The 16,260-nt window shown below is 50.3% G+C and overlaps 1 protein-coding gene across 4 annotated transcripts in view; it reads right to left on the bottom strand.

Annotated features, from left to right (window-relative positions):
- The window catches only part of PRRX1 (paired related homeobox 1), a 95,235-nt gene extending 84,878 nt beyond the window's left edge, over positions 1 to 10,357 (bottom strand). The window contains exon 1 of one of the 4 annotated variants that reach the window (XM_081914957.1): positions 9,537 to 10,357. In XM_081914957.1, coding sequence (XP_081771083.1) covers positions 9,537 to 9,780 — 244 coding nt within the window. In that variant the 5' untranslated portion in view covers positions 9,781 to 10,357. The remainder of the gene's footprint in view (positions 1 to 9,536) is intronic. The other 3 variants (XM_081914954.1, XM_081914956.1, XM_081914955.1) reach the window with 3 other exon arrangements.
- Between the last annotated feature and the right edge of the window lie 5,903 nt (positions 10,358 to 16,260).

Genomic DNA, 16,260 nt, shown 5'->3' with positions numbered 1-16,260 from the left:
TACCCTGCTTAAAAGATCCCATTCACTCTCTTCCCCCCCCCTTCCTGCCGCCCCACCCCGAGTTATAGGGATTCTAGAAGCAGAAAAAGAAACGTGTTAATTAGCGTGTTAATGGTGTGCTTCACAACGGAAACGATACCTCTTCCATCCGAAGGCGGGGACCCGACGTATGAGGAAGACAATGGCCTAGCCACATAGGAGCCAACTGCTAGGGACCGAGGGGTCTGTACCCCCCGTGCCCCCCCGAAATATTTAAGGGAGCAGGGCCCTCCTAAAGTTGATGGGCATTGCCATTCAAACAGTGTGCGCGCCGCATCATGTGATCGATTATGCGGGGCAGGGCTGACCTTTCCCCCCCCCAAAAAAAATATTTTATTCAAGATCGCAGCCCTGCCTGCCACGCCACCACATTCTGCCGCAAATGCTCTTACTGACAGCCCAATCCAATGCACGGAGCATCCTCAAATGGAAACCTCACTTGAGTCAACAAGGAGCCGTCCGAAGGGCGCGCAGTTAGATCCTGCCCCATGTCCACTTGCCCACAAACGAGGCAAGCAGGCAGAAACCCACAGGTTTCCGCGCAGGCGTGCGCGCCTTCAGCGGCAACCCTTTGTTAAGGGTTAACTCGAGAGGAGTAGATCCCTCGCAACTCTTTTGAGCAATAATTCACAAGATCGGGCTGGATCTCTCTTATACAGTGGTACCTCGGGTTACAGACGCTTCAGGTTACAGACTCCGCTAACCCAGAAATAGTACCTCGGGTTAAGAACTTTGCTTCAGGATGAGAACAGAAATCGTGCTCTAGTGGTGTGGCGGCAGCGGGAGGCCCCATTAGCTAAAGTTGTACCTCAGGTTAAGAACAGTTTCAGGTTAAGAACGGACCTCCAGAACGAATTAAGTTCTTAGCCTGTATTTAAATAAAGCGGAGCTGAGTAGGGTCTAAAACAAAAAAAATTCCTTCCAGTAGCACCTTAAAGACCAACTAAGTTAGTTCTTGGTATGAGCTTTCGTGTGCATGCACACTTCTTCAGATATCTGAAGAAGTGTGCATGCACACGAAAGCTCATACCAAGAACTAACTTAGTTGGTCTGTGTGTATCTGAAGAAGTGTGCATGCACACGAAAGCTCATACCAAGAACTAACTTAGTTGGTCTGTGTGTATCTGAAGAAGTGTGCATGCACACGAAAGCTCATACCAAGAACTAACTTAGTTGGTCTTTAAGGTGCTACTGGAAGGATTTTTTTTTGTTTTGACTATGGCAGACCAACACGGCTACCTATCTGTAACTGTGAGTAGGGTCTATTATTCTCTGCAACAGCTTCTCCTGCTGACGCACGTGAATCCTCATTCGCACATTTCAAGAAGGAAGGCCTTTGAGAGCGCACAGATGGAGAGGCTGGCATGACCGCCACCATCACGGGGCAAGACCCCAAGCAGGGAGTTTCTCCTCTCCCCTTTTGGACACCGAACCCGTGCCAATTCACTTTTTCGGATTCCAGCACCCATGCTAACTGCATTGTGAATCGGACTCTAGAGGCGCCCCCCATTAAAAAAACTAAAAAAAGAAACCAGAGTCACAATTCCTTTTCGGACAATTTAAAACAAAAAAACAAAAAACGAGAGGGTAAGACTGCGGCCCTGATTCAGAAAGAGTATGCGGCCCCTGGACCCTTACACGCCTGAAAGCGCACGTTGTTCGCAATCCTAGGCTGTCGGAATCAAAGGAGGCGAGTCCCCAATTGATCCGCCTTTCGAAAAGGAAGAACATGCGTAAACCTGGAGCGCTTGCCTTCCTGTGCTTGACTGCGAAATGCGCGGTTGCGGAGCGCACACACGTGCGCCTGTCCGTGGGCTCTGCGGCGTCTCCCGCTGTCCCTACGCTCCCAGAGGCTCAACAAAAACGCCCCAGCCTTGGAGGGGCCTCTGGAAGGAGAAGGCGCTTCTTGGACCACTGGAAACCTCCTGAGGAAGGGACCGCCGCAATGCCAAGCGAAACGAAGCCATTCATAAATTTTCAGGTGGGAGCAATTGGCTTTGTAGACAGCCCCGCGGATGAATGAATGGCACTGGCTTTCAAGGAACTACTGTAGTTTTAACGCGAAGGAAGCCCAGTTCAAATGGATGGCGTTGTCAAACCAATTTAGGTAGTCAAGTTTTATTCGAAGCCTAACTGAGCGACCCAAGCCAGGCTTAAGCACTTTTAAGGCGCGCTCGTTTTCAAAGAAGAACTGTGCAGATGCTTAAGGCAAAAATCTTATCCGTTTTTCCTTTGGGAGAAGCCCCATTGGAACTCCTTTATTTACCTTGCTTGGCAAGGAAGCAGGCATCGGCTGCAACTATCCCCTGTTGGAATACGTGGGATTTCGAGGTGCTTAATTCAGGCTGCGTTTATGTTTCAATCTAGGTGCTGATTAGGGGTTAGTTATGTCAGCTGCAGAGGCATTCAGAAAAGAGAAGAAAAGGCAGGAAATCCTCTCTAAATTTAACCAGACAGCAAAGAAACTTTCGAAACATCCGTAACGGCCAGCTGGTAACCAAACATTCGTGGGCCACGAGGAGACATTTTGGAACCAAATGATTTCGCTTCGTGCCCTAACTGCTTGCGGGGACCCTACCCCCCCCTTCAAAAAAATAATAATAACAGGACATGCTGCATTTCCAGTTCCCTTTTACTAAGCTCACTTCAGAACAAAATTCACAGTAGAATAACTTCCTGAATAGGACCAACCTATGCTCACAAGGTGAGGCGCAAACTTTCGAGTTACACAGAACTCTTCTTCAAATCGGATGCTCAATAACGTTTCTATTTCTGAGGGAGGAAAAAAGATTAGCGTTTGGACAAAACAGAGTGAGAAACCTCGCTGATCTTTGTCTGCAGACTGTTAGACCCTTAAGAGGGTAAAAGAAGAAGCCCTTGCCAATTGCAGTATCCTCCTGGCCCCTTTCCTATTGTGGATAGATTTATGGAGATCGCCCTTGAGTTGCCTTTTATATTTCGAGGGTTCCCTCTAAATGTGTTCTCTTCCTTTGGATTGCATCCATCGCATCCTGGTCACTGTCTCTTCGAGCTCCTGTCGGGACGGAGATACAGGACGGTGAAGACAAGAACGAGCCGTCTCAAGAACAGCTTCTTCTCCAGAGCGATCTCGGCCCTGAATGGGAAGCTTGGACTTTGAAAGTCATCTAATCTTCCTTGCTGTATTATACTGTATTGTTTTAACTAGTGTTTCTATAGTTGTTTTGATTTTGTGTGGAGTGCCCTACCTGGGTGGATGGAGCAGCCAAGTAATTTCGTGGTCCCCCGAGAGGGGGCAATGACAATAAAGATATTATTATTATTATTATTATTATTATTATTATTATTATTATTATTATTCCTTTGGATTTGTACCCAAGGTGTAGCCTCATCTCATTGTAGTCTCACAATTATGCCAGTACAGGCAAGCTTCCGAACTAGACAGAATTTTTCATCAGGCACCACTGAAAAAGCAAGTTCTTTCCTTCACTTCTGTGTGTCTTGCCCAAAGCCCCCCAGCGAGCGCTGAGACGCAGGGGGGGGCTGACTTGCCCCCCTCTCCCAGCACTCCACCCCCAACTGAATCGCTGCCTAGTTGCACCAGGTTTCTCTACCCCCAGCCACCCGAGGGTCATAAAATAAGCTCAGATAAATTGATTATCTGTCAGTCCCGAAACTTATATGCCTGGTCGTTCTCTTTTATCCGACCAAGGGTTGAGAGAGCAGGCAAGCTTTGGGGCAAGACAGAATTCTTCGTCAGACAAAATGGGAAGGTCCTTCCTCAAGCAGAGCTATTATTGAGCACTGAACGGATGGTTGACACAAACCAGGCAGTTTCTTTAAGAGGAAGGTGTCGTTTGTCAACAACTTCTTTATCACCACAGTTGGGAATTCGCTAATTTTCCAACTCAGCCTCGTGACGAAATCTGTGCAAGTGGAAAACTTGCAGCCCAAAGTGGTTAATGAAACCGAACAGCTTGGGGGGGGGGTCCCCGCATCTTATGTTTGGGGACAACCAGTTGTGCATTTTCCAGGTCATTCAAGTCTGTGGGGGTTGAAGTTTACATCTCCTTTGGTGAGTAAGTCTTCCCGAAAGGTCTCCCGGACTTCTACATGAAAGTAAGTCACACTGAAATGGACAGGTCGTCTTCTTCCCAGGCAGTTGTGCTTGTGGTGCAAATCTTTGCTCGGGCCTACCTCTCATTAACTTCGCTGTCTCTCCCTTCCCCGCCCTCTCCACAACTTTTCAGGGTGGAGGGAGCTACGAAGCTCAGCCCGACACCCGTTCATATTCTCTCTATGCTCTTGGCCAAAGCGGACAGAGTCAGCTTTCGCTAGCGGGCTAACCCACCTACAGAGGGACCTGGAGCAAAGGCACATTTCAGAAAGAACCAAACGCTTTAAAGACATACGCACGCAGCATCGTCTCCTTCCTGCCCTCGGTAGCTCTTGGAGGAGCTCTGTGTGTTAGTTCCGAGCCCGGCGCCCCCTTCTGCATTGCCGAGGTTGGGGGGGGGCGGTCATTGTGATGAAGGGAGAGAATCGCCTGCCCGGGACTTGGACGGGCGCAAGAAGTGCGCGCGTGTTAACGGCTCCCCTGTGCAAAGCAGAATCCGTTTTAGACAAACTGCCCGAACGAGGGAAGCGCGCGAGGGTTTCCTGTTCGCCGCGCGCTTGAACGCAAGGGAAAGACGCGGAGGGTAAACCCACATCCACCCACTGAATTCAGCAGAGCTTAGTAGACGTGGCTAGGATGGCCTGTAAACACGATCCCTCCATTTCTTTCTGCCAGAGAGCTCCCAGCTCCGCTCGAGAACTGCTCACTTTAAATTTCTCGCCTCCCCAAAGCGGCCTGGTTGACAGTTGCAATTGCAAAGTCATTTGATTTTTCTTGGGGGGGGGGGGTAAAAGTGTGGCCAAGGTGGCTGTTGTTGTTTTAAAAACAAGGACAACCACGCCCTGATTTCCCTACAAAAAACACACCCATGTGGTTATTTTTTTGTAGGTGGACGGCACAGCTATAGGGGAACACGGAATGCGTAAATATTGCGCGCCTTGTCTCCCGCGTCGGAGCCACTTCTCCGCTCCAGCAGCACCAGCGAACACCCAAGAGACGCCTGCATCGCAGAGGGTTGGCCTTCTTGGTCTCGTCCAACTCTACCAGGGCCCTCGTGAAGCTCCGAAGAGGGTTCAAGGCCCCGGGAAAAGACTCCCGGCGGCCCTGACTCTCCCGCACGCACTCTTTCTTCCTCGGCGGGCACAGGAAGGAGTCGGTTCCCGAGGAGAAGGCTCCTCTTCGCCTTCAAGGGACCCCCTTCTCCACCTTCAAGCCACCCTCTTGAAAATGCACCCCGGGACAGCTCTGCTCCCTGTCGCAAAGAGGAAAGCTCTAAGCAGGAGTCTGTGTGTCTCCCCACCCATTCGGGCCCGATTTCCACCCCAAAACGGAGGGCTCCCTTGTGGAAGGGAGCAGCGAACCAAAGCGGAGGAGTTGAGGAACTTGAACCTGCATTCCTCCTGTTAGCTAGGGGTGATGGGAGTTGCAGTCCAGCAACGGCTAGGGAGTCAGGGTTGAGAAACATTGGAACCCGTTGGTACCCAGCCTGGTGAAATCCCGCAGGCTGACCTTCCCAAGGGCAACCCGGGCCTGGCTCGTTTTACGGAGGACCCTCGGGGAAGGAGGACTTGCTGTTTCGCCCCTTTTAGCCTACGCTGTGCTTATAAGGCTACCAGTCTGAGCGCGCTTCCTTGGAAAGTGAATTTACTTCCTAGGGGTTAGACCCCAAAAGAGGACGAGAGGGTGCGACATGGGAAAAATCTGAATTTAACCTCGCCTGCAGCCAGACCCCGAGGCAGGCCTTTGGCTGGGCAGCTCCACGCCGTGAGCAGGGAACTCGGGGCCAACGCCATTGCCCGTTGGAGAGCGCGCGCCAAATGCTCGCCAAGGTCTGCGCCCTTTCCGCGACAGAAGCATTATTTGCCCGGGTAAAATGCTCAGCGTGCAGCTCAAGGTCCTGCCCTCAGCGCTTTTCTCTTTCTCAGGAGTCCGGTACACGCACTCGCGGAATTTCTTTAGCTCTTCCGGCAACTTCTGGCGTGAAAGGAGCGGGGCAGGCGAGGGAGGTTTGGCTACGGATGGAGCCAAGAAGGGACCCCGCAGCTTCAATGGCTTGCTGGTGCGACGGCCGATTTCACACGTGCAGATGAAAGGCAGGCCGACTCGGAAGTACGTCCCGCTGTCTCCAAATAGGTTTTGTTTTCAAGGAAGCGGATACATGACTCCTCGTTCCTAAAATGCAAAGGAATAGATCCGGGCTTCCTCGGAAGGTGCTTAGAACCTGGGCGAAATGCTTTAGAAACTGGTTAGAGCTAGCAAGCCTTTATTTCTGGGCTGAGCGTGGGCTCCAATAGCCCGAGATAAAGTGGTTTGGAGAGGTCAACGAGCAACTCCAGTCCGATGCAGAAAACCCTTAACGCATCCATGGGCGTAGCCAGGATTGGGGGGCAGGCTTTTGTTAGGGGGGGGGGCAGAACCTCAGGTTTGTATTGATTTTTATTGATTAAGGTTCCCTCCACCCTTTGCTACGCCCATGAGCGCATCTTTCTTCCTCGACAAGCTGCATTTGAAAAAGGGGAGACTTAACTTCTGAGTTCGTGTTTCAAGACTGCGCTCCCAAAGCAGTCTTAATCGGATGGTGTCCTTTGGCTTGAGTGATTGAGGGCTCTCTTCCATCGTGTTTCCGATCCACGACGTATTTAGTCACCAGTATACCCAACCGACTTGCTCCTAGCCCTAAACCGCTGTAAATTAGACTGGCTATAAACTGGTGGTCCCGAGAAATTTCGGGACGATTTTGATACGTGAGCAATTCTGATCAAATATGAGCCAATGTGTCTTGGATCGGAATCGAAGAGAGCGAGGCGATCCTAAATCCAGTGAATAACATCGGAATGCGTTTGCATTGTGAAGGCAGCTTGTTGCGGCCCTGTTTTTATTGCATTATACTGGAATAGCTCATTTGATTTACTAGGCAGAGTGAGAGTCTGGGTCCGAAGGAAAGGGGATCTTTTTCGCCCTGCGTGAATTCTGCATAGGCCGGCGGAGACCGGGGGTGGGAATAGGGCGGGTTCTACAGCGTCGATCCTCGCTCGGCTCCTACAGTTCTCAATCCGGAGCGAATTATTTCAAGTGAAGCTGGATTTCTAAATAATCAGGCTTTGGGTAGCAGCTCGAAGCAAAGTCCAAAAGCTTTTAGTAAAAAAAGAGCTTCGGGGAAATTGCATGAGATGCAACAGTCAGCAACAAACCAACCAAACAACAGGCACACTCCAGTCCAAGCCGAGCAATTTTGAGTCCCATTGCCTCCATCGCAATGAATGAGACAGGAAGCCTTTGAACGCCGGCTGGATCTCGCAGACCAAGTCACCCACGTCCCTAGGAACGGGCTGCAACCTCCAGCCTATGGGGAGTCAGGCCCCGTCGGAAGGATGGAGGAGAAAAGTTGTACCTAAGAATCTGTACCTGAGGCAAAGGTTTAAAGCAAAGGGGGTCCAGCTAAGTTCTATGGGACTTGCTTCGGAGTAAGCCTGCCTAGCACGCCTCCCTACAGAGCCCCTGGGTGTGGCTGGACACCCTACATTTGTTCCCAGACTGGCCCAGCAATCTTCCCCCAAGACTCATTCCTGGAGACAGACTTAAGCAGTTGCTGTTGCTATTTATCGATCCCAATATTGGAAAATTCCGCAAGGCCGTCTTTCTTTCGGAAAGATACACAACCTGCTACTTCCCCCTCCCCGCGCGCCCCCCACAACAGATGAGGAGGGGAGCCTGGGTCTCGGCTGTACCACATCAAACTGCAAGAGGGGCCCCACGTGACTGACTGTTCCTCTTTTATAAAATAACTTACCATCCCTAGAGAACTAGGAGGCTTCCCTGCGGAAAGAGTATTCAGTCCGGTGGCATTCTGAAGCCCAACACAGTTTAGCTATTGTTTGTGAGAATTAGGCCTTGATTCTCTGGTAGGGTTTTGTGGTGTTTAAACGTGTTTGACCAGTGTGGGACCGAAGGATAAAAGGAGCTTAATGCAGGATTCCTAGATGACGCTACTTTCAGTTATCTTTAAAACGAGTGTCTGTATTTAGCTTAAAATAAACCAGACTTCCAAGTATCTTCTTGGCTCAGATACCGGCATCACCGCCTCGTTCTTCTGCAGTTATGGAAGGATCCATAACTTCCAGAGCTAACTCTTCCAACCAGGGGGTGGGGGAACTGAAAAGCATTTATACTATTATATTGTGCGTTTTATACAGACGTCCTTAAAACGCACACACACACAACAGAAATCTGTGCTCTTTCTGAACTGAAAATAATCCCAGCAGTGACGCTGGTAAGATTGGAACAACCTGGATTGCGGAAAATTAAAATCCAAATCGCAGAAACTTCTCCGGGGAGGCAAGACGCCGGTTGGGGATTGTGGTGCTCCCAGTTTTGCTTGCGTGCGCGTCTCTGTGTTGGAAAGTCGCTTAGAGAATTAGACGCGAGGGCGAGAGGCTTTGATCGACGGACGGCTCAACAACCCACGCCTGCTTTCTCAGAAGCCGATGCTGACATCAACAGGACCTCTTCTCAAAAAAGTGTCCGCAGGATTTCAGCTCTGGAGCAGGTCTAGGGAGTTCTCCTGCGTTAAGCAAGCCCCGTGGAAACCGCGCGTATCTGCCCTGCTGTTCGTTTCAACTAGACTCGCGCAGCGGAACTTTTTGGTGGATCCTGCGCGGAGCAGCGACGCTTTTTCCCCTGCTACCCTACGATGGCAGCAGAGATGCTCTCAGAGATACACCACCTAGATACAGCTCAACCGGAGGCCTAGCCAGCTCCCGGGACCCGCTTCCCGGTCTCTGGCAGTGCTCGCTCCCTTTGCCGGACGCATCTCATTAACCCGGGCATCCGAAGACGACCCGCCTCACCCGCGCGTGTTGACCTTCCCTGCTCTTTACACAGAATGTAGTAAAAGCAGGCGGTGGGGATTCTAATTTGCACCGATAATTCGTCTACGGGAGGCTGATAATATGAATTACACTGATCTGGATTAGTGGGTCCGGAACAAAGCCGAGTAGGACCGGTTTGATAAATGTTCAGCTTGGTTCTGGGTGTGATGCGACCATGCTTTGACTAATGGCACAGATCTTCCCCTGCATTAACATACATTATTCCTCCGCCGTGTGTTTTACTTTACTTATTATTTTACCCATGTTTATCTTTGCACATGACTTTCAGAAACCGAGGGCCCACGGGGTGGTGGTTGTTTTTTAAAGCGCTGGGTGTGTTTAGAAGGCGCCTAAGTCTTCTAAACTAGCCCCCTTGAACGGGGCTATTTCACACCCGTCCTAGTTCCCCACTCCGGCTTACTCTTCGGGAAGGCGAGGGCTGACCCTTCAGAAAAGACCAGTCCAAGTCTCGGCGACTCGCAAGTCGAGAGCCTGGGCAGGAGGAAGCCGCTGCTTCGCGGCGCGCCACTTACCGTCCTGCTGCTGCGTGTCGCTGCCGCTAGTCAGGCCCGGCGATTCCAGGAGGCTGCGGCCGCTCTCCCCGACGCCCTCGTCGGTCTGCGCTGCCACCAAGTCTCCGGCTTCCTCCAGATCCAACAGGTGGCTGACAGAGAAGTTCTTTTTCGCCTGGAGGCTGTCGAGGTTCCCGGGGCTCTCCAGACGCGTGGGCAGGACGGCCGGTTGCCTGTCCAGAACGTGCACGTAGCTGGAAGTCATGGCTTTGGGCCCCCAGGCCAAAGACGGGGTGGGGTAGGGTGGGGAGAGAAAGGAGGAAGGGAGCCAAGGAAGGAGAGCAGAGCCTGAAGGGGGTCCCCGGCTACGCACGTTCCCCCAAACCCCGCAGCAGCTGCCGCCTGTTCTCCGAAGCGCCGTCGAGTAAAACTCCAGAGGGGAAAATCCACACCAAGCGCGCAAAGCGGCCCAAACCCGGGAGGCGGCAGGACCTGGCCGGCGATCCAAAGGGTGCCTTCTCTTGCTGAATCGCAGGGCGCCTCCACTGGGACTGCCGGTGGCTCTCGCGATCCTCCCGCGTCTCCCTCCTTCGACGGCGCGCTTAGCAGTGAAGGCGGGCCGTCGGGAGGGGCTGAGGTCTTGCAGATGGAGTGCTCCGACCGGCCGACAGACGGACGCAGGAGCGCCACTCCAGATCCCCTCTCTCTCTCCTGCCTGCCTGCCTGGGGAAGGAAGAGTAGGAGGAGGAGGCGGCTGGTTGGGGAGCTCGAGCGAGTTTCTTTTTCGCTTGCTGCGCACCCGCCCCTCCCTCTCCCGATCGAGCGGTTCTCTGGCACTTCAAAAGGCTCAGCCTGGCATGTGGGTGGGTGGGGCTGGGGGAGCTGGAGGGACCCTGGGGAGGACAGACCCAGACTTAATAGGAGCCTCTAATTACGTGGCAAAGGCTTTGTGCTGTTTCTGACGTTTTACAGACCTCCTTCCTCCACCCACCCCCGGGCAGGCTCTCTCTCTCCCCCCCCCCCCCACTTTCCCCTACCAATCCAGACTCACCAAACCCACAGTCGAATTTAGAGACCCACTTCCCCACCCGCTCGCAAGCATCTGATCCCAGAGAGCGCACGCGAGAGGCTTTTTCTTCAATAAAGATTGAAGTTTTGCGCCCCCCTCTCCAAACGTCGGGTCGAAAGTTGGGAAGCCCAGGCGGACGCAGGCGGTGACTCCCAACACGGTCTGCTTATTTGTTTTTCCAATTAACTGCTGCGGATTAGTTTAAGGTCCTGCTGGAGAATCTCATTTGCATGGGGGGAGGGGAGGTTGCAGAAGCACTTTAGGAAACGGGGCACGTCCAGCCTCATCAGCTCAGCTTCTCCTGAACGTCACCAATTTATTTATTTTTAAAAGTTTCCTGCAGTTGCAACACTTTTGGTTCAGACGCACACATCCTATGCATTATTCCTATTGTTGTGCATCAATTTGAATAAAACACGTTTGATTAAGCTCTCTGTCCATCACTTGCTCACTCAGCAATTGATGAATGAACCAGCTCCAAGGGACGGTCTTGTGCTCCTTAGGAAAGCTTTATAGTAGGATTGTTGCACCCGCAATGGTTCATTGACATATGCAAGGCTCACTAGATGATGATGAACCTACATCCAGGAGCCAGCTCTTGTGTTTGTTTGCTTTGCATATTTTCTTCTTGCTGCTTCCATATTTCAGCATGCACATATTTCAACAGTTACATAACGCAGACAATAAAATTCAGTATTTTTATTTATGCTGGGTTTATGATTTAGGTGGGGGGGCGGGGCTGGTGTCAGAGAGAGAAGGGTCGCCACACTACAGCTCCTGTGCTTTCCCAGAGGGTTGCCCAAGACTGGATGCAGTCTTTGGGATGAGAAAGAAGTAGCCGCCTCCAAATTAAAGAGAATCAGCAGGAGCATTTTAAAGCCCTGTAAATATCAGTGGGAGGGTGAAGTGTGCTTTGAATCTCCCATGGAAACCAATTAGACATCACCATTCTTAACCGTTGCTGGATCAACCATAAAAAACCTCACTATTTTTCTGTCCACCTAGAAAGCTAAGAGGCAATGGACAACCTATTTAAGGCTCATTGTTTCCAGTATGAGAAAGTGAAGGAAATGGTTAACTCGGGCTTCCTCAATCTCGGCCCTCCAGGTGTTTTTGGCCTACAACACCCATGATCACTAGCTAGCAGGACCAGTGGTCAGGGATGATGGGAACTGTAGTCTCAAAACATCTGGAGGGCCGAGGTTGGGGAAGCCTGGTTTAACTCTTCCATTAGAATCAACGGAAGTAAAAATCTCCCAACTTTGGCTGGATCATAAGCTGATGTGAGATACCATTTCAGGCACTGTGATTTCCTAGCAGTTTGACTTCACCTCCAGAGGCGCACTCCATTGTCTCCAAAGACAGACATCCATGTGTGGTGTGTGTGAATTTTCTCTCACTGCTTTGAACATGTACAATATATACCGGTAAATGCAAAAATACATTGTGCAAGCACCTTTCACAAGACAACATTAGATGATGGCTTGCTTAGTCCTTCTTCCTTCTCAGGAGACCTTCAGAGTGAAAACTTGGGAAGGTTTGCTCAGGAGTGAGGAGCAGATGGCCCTTCAGATGTTGTTGTATTCATCAGCCCCACTCAGTGTTGCCAAAGGCCAGGGGCGGCAGGGATGTAGTTAACCACTCCTGATCTAGACCATGGGTAGGCAAACTAAGGCCCAGGGGTCGGATCCGGCCCAATTGCCTTCTAAATCCGGCCCGTGGACAGTCCAGGAATCAGCGTGTTTTTTCATGAGTAGAATGTGTGCTTTTATTTAAAATGCATCTCTGGGTTATTTGTGGGGCATAGGAATTCTTTTTTTTCTTTCTTCCAAAATATAGTCCTGCCCCCCTCACAAGGTCTGAGGGACAGTGGACCGGCCTCCTGCTGAAAAAGTTTGCTGACCCCTGATAGACATTTGCCCAAAGCCATTCAAAGAGAGTTGGGCTCTGCCCCAGTAATACAAGCTAAAAGAAGTCACTAAAACAAAACAAAGACATTTGCACAGTTTGAGGAAACTGTTTATCAAAGAAAACTTCATAAATGAGACACGTTTTTCTGCTGTGGAAATCCAAAAGTTGGGAACGTCACAGTCCTTTGGATCCCATTCCATCACAGAGATGTCTGTTCTCCCATGGTGTCTGACTGGGCCATCATAAATGTAAATACCACAGGCAGGGAGAACTTGACATTTCAGCCTCCAGCTGAACTCCTCTTGCATGTTTAGCTGCCAGATATCATCTGAATGGCAAAGGTGCATGTTTCCATTGGGTTACATTTTACATTTTAGGGTTTGAGCACTTTCAGTGGCGTAGCGTGGGTTGTCAGCACCCGGGGCAAGGCAAGTAATTTGCACCCCCTAACCCGTGGATTTGCGCCCCCTAACCCTAACCCCCAGATGTTGCGCCCGGTGCGGCCGCCCCCCCTGCACCCCCACGCTACGCCACTGAACACTTTTTAGTGCGGCTGAAAAAGTTTGTGTGAATTATCCCATGGCCTCGCTGGAGAGAAAAGAGTGGAGGTGAAGCAGGCAAAACATGAAGCCCTTGTTCACAAGACCTGTGTGCCTCTCTGAGCGGGGGAAATAACAGGACTGAAGCAGGGGTGGGGGTGGGGTTGAGTGTGGTGCAGGGGTCAGCCGACAGCAGGGAAGGAGAAGGGCCCCTGGGGTTCAGTGACAGGATCCAGCCTGGGCTCCAAGCTGCCACAGACAGGCCAGAATTTCCACACACCCTCCGTTAGGGAAAAGAACATCTGATGCCATCAAAGAGCCCGTGCAGATTGAAACCAGATGTGCTTCTCCCGGTTCTTGCCATGCATTTAATTAAGGAGCTGGGACTTGGGAGGAGGCCGTTTTATCCTGACTTCTCCTTCTCTCACACACAAGCAGCTGTGCGGGATGGTGCCAGGGTATTTTACCATGCTGGAGACAAAAGTTCTGGAGACCAAGCGAGAGCGAGAGCCTTGCAACTCTCTTGTCTGCCAGAGCGTTCGGCTGAAGAATGTTCTTGCAGACAGGCCCGCCCATTGAGCCCTGCACCCTCTGACCATGCCCCTTCTTTGAAAACACCAACCCAACCCAGAAAAGTAGGAGATAAACATACTTCTGGGTATGCATGGGGTGTCTTTTCCTCGTGCCTCCACACATAGCAGTCAAACAAGAGCTCCTTTCCAGAGCAGATACAGAGCTTTCCACACAACCGGTTAAGGGTGAGTGTAGAATTTCAGAGCATGCCTGCTTGATTCCATCCAGCAAGGATCATCCTAGTTCATGCTCCTTAATTTGTAAAGGTAAAGAGACCCCTGACCATTAGGTCCAGTCGCAGACGACTCTGGAGTTGCAGCACTCATCTCGCTGTACTGGCCAAGGGAGCCGGCGTACAACTTCTGGGTCATGTGGCCAGCACGACTAAACCACTTCTGGCGAACCAGAGCAGCACACGGAAATGCTGTTTACCTTCCCGCCTGAGTGGTACCTATTTATCTACTTGCGCTTTGACGTGTTTTCAAACTGCTTGGTTGGAGCTGGGACCGAGCAACGGGAGCTCACCCCGTCGTGGGGATTCGAACCGCCGACCTTCTGATCAGCAAGTCCTAGGCTTTGTGGTTTAACCCACAGCGCCACCCGCGTCCCCCTAAATTTGTATCTTCTCCTTATTGCTGGATTAGGTGGGACTTGGTATGGTCCCACATGGCCCTTATTGTGTTCTTAAACATCCAAGTGTCATCAAGATCACTTAACACAGGTTCAGTCTGAGGAGAAGAGTGACTGTTCATCTGTCCAACCATTCAGGAAGTTTCTGGACTGATTCCTGTCTCTTGTCCTAAATCCAAGCCTTACCCTTCTGTCTGCAACATGGGGATGATAATTACATTGACCTACCTGAGAGGGTTTTTGTAAGGAGTACAGCAAAATAATGCATGCTGGCGATTCAAAATTGTTATATAAAATGCTAAGCGTTTATAATCTGCCATAAGAGCCATCAATGGCTTGGGGCCAGTTTACTTTTCCACAGGCACCCCTCTTGGAATATTTTGATCTGTGGATCTATTGCTTTTATAAGTGCCACATTACTCTGTTGACTCTAGGTTTGCAAGGAGTTGATCTTTTAGTGTGGTAGGATATGTCCTTTGGAAGGTGCTCTCGTTACATTTTAGATGACTGCTGAAAACTTGTTTTATTCCAGCAAGCTTACCCAGGCATTTAGTTTGCTGTATTTTTTTGAAATGTTTTGCTGCTTCCATATGTGGTTTAAAGATAATTATTTGATGTATATTCGTTTTTAAAGAGTTTTGTGGATTTCAGCTGGTGTTTTATCTACAATTTTTTAATGTGCATTGTGTGGAGAACTCTTTGACTGTCTTCTAAATCTTCTAAATCTAAATCTTCTACATCTAAATAGAGAGAGCAATCCCAGGCATTTGCTATTGCTTTGTACATTTCCAACCACACAGCCCTTCACTTTGGCAACTTTCTTTTAAAGAAATTAACTTATGCCTCCCGTGACCCACATTCTGAGAACTGCCAGAATGTTATAAGAGACTATTATCTCACACCAGCGCCCTGACTGTTCTTGTTCGTTGCCATCCCTGGGTGCCAAAGACACAAACACAGCAGACTCCTGGCACTCTATGCCAACTCTTACCTTTTTAAATGTATTAGCAGGGCACTGGCACACAGTTTCATAAGCCCTTGAAAAGGATGTGTGCACATATAAACAGACACAGGTAAACGTACAGAGAGAGGCCTGGTCTCATAAACACAGACATGACGGATGTGTCTTTGCACATTACATTCAAGATAAGGATAACCATAGCTAGATCAAGGGAAACCTGGTGGTTTCTGCCACAATCGGGGGTGACTCACACATTACTGATAGCCATGCGAGAGCTTTTTCCTGCAGCGTGCCAATTCTATTTGGAATATACCATTTTAGACTGTAGGTGAGGTTTGTGCGATTGAATTCTTGCCCACAAACATCTAGGCTCCTGAAACCAGTGCATTCAGAAGAAGGTTAAGCTCGCACCCCTCTTCCTGGTACCCTGGATTTTCAAAGCATGGAGTATTTGATGTGAAATAGCATATAATAATTTGATTCTTCCCAAAGCTGGTTTAAGGGATGCGGGTGGCGCTCTGGTCTAAACCACAGAGCCTAGGGCTTGCTGACTGGAAGGTTGGCGGTTCGAATCCCCGCGATGGAGTGAGCTCCTGTTGCTCAGTCCCAGCTCCTGCCAACCTAGCAGTTCGAAAGTATGTCAAAGTGCAAGTAGATACTAGCAGTAGTAGGTACTGCTTCAGCGGGAAGGTAAACGGCATTTCCATGCACTACTCTGGTTTTGCAGAAGCGGCTTAGTCATGCTGGCCACATGACCCAGAAAAACTGACTGTGGACAAACGCCAGCTCCGTCGGCCAGTAAAGCGAGATGAGCACCGAGATGAGTGGTCCGCAACTGGACTTAATGGTCAGGGGTCCTTTACCTTTACAGATGGTTTAACCACAAGGTGGCCACTTAGGGCAGCTCAATTCTAGGGGTGGCGAAATTAGAAGGGCAGAATAATTCAAAGGGCACCCCCAAAATGTGACCTTCTCAAAGGCCTCTCCCCACTCATCACCCATGTGCAATGTATCCTGCATTTGTCACAAGTGCCTTCTTCATTTTGTCAGCTTCAAAGAGCT

Source organism: Podarcis melisellensis (assembly GCF_964234715.1).
Source record: "Podarcis melisellensis genome assembly, chromosome: 6".
Classification (NCBI taxonomy): domain Eukaryota; kingdom Metazoa; phylum Chordata; class Lepidosauria; order Squamata; family Lacertidae; genus Podarcis; species Podarcis melisellensis.
The sequence above is the reverse complement of the archived record's forward strand: the minus strand, read 5'-3'. Positions and strand labels throughout refer to the sequence as shown.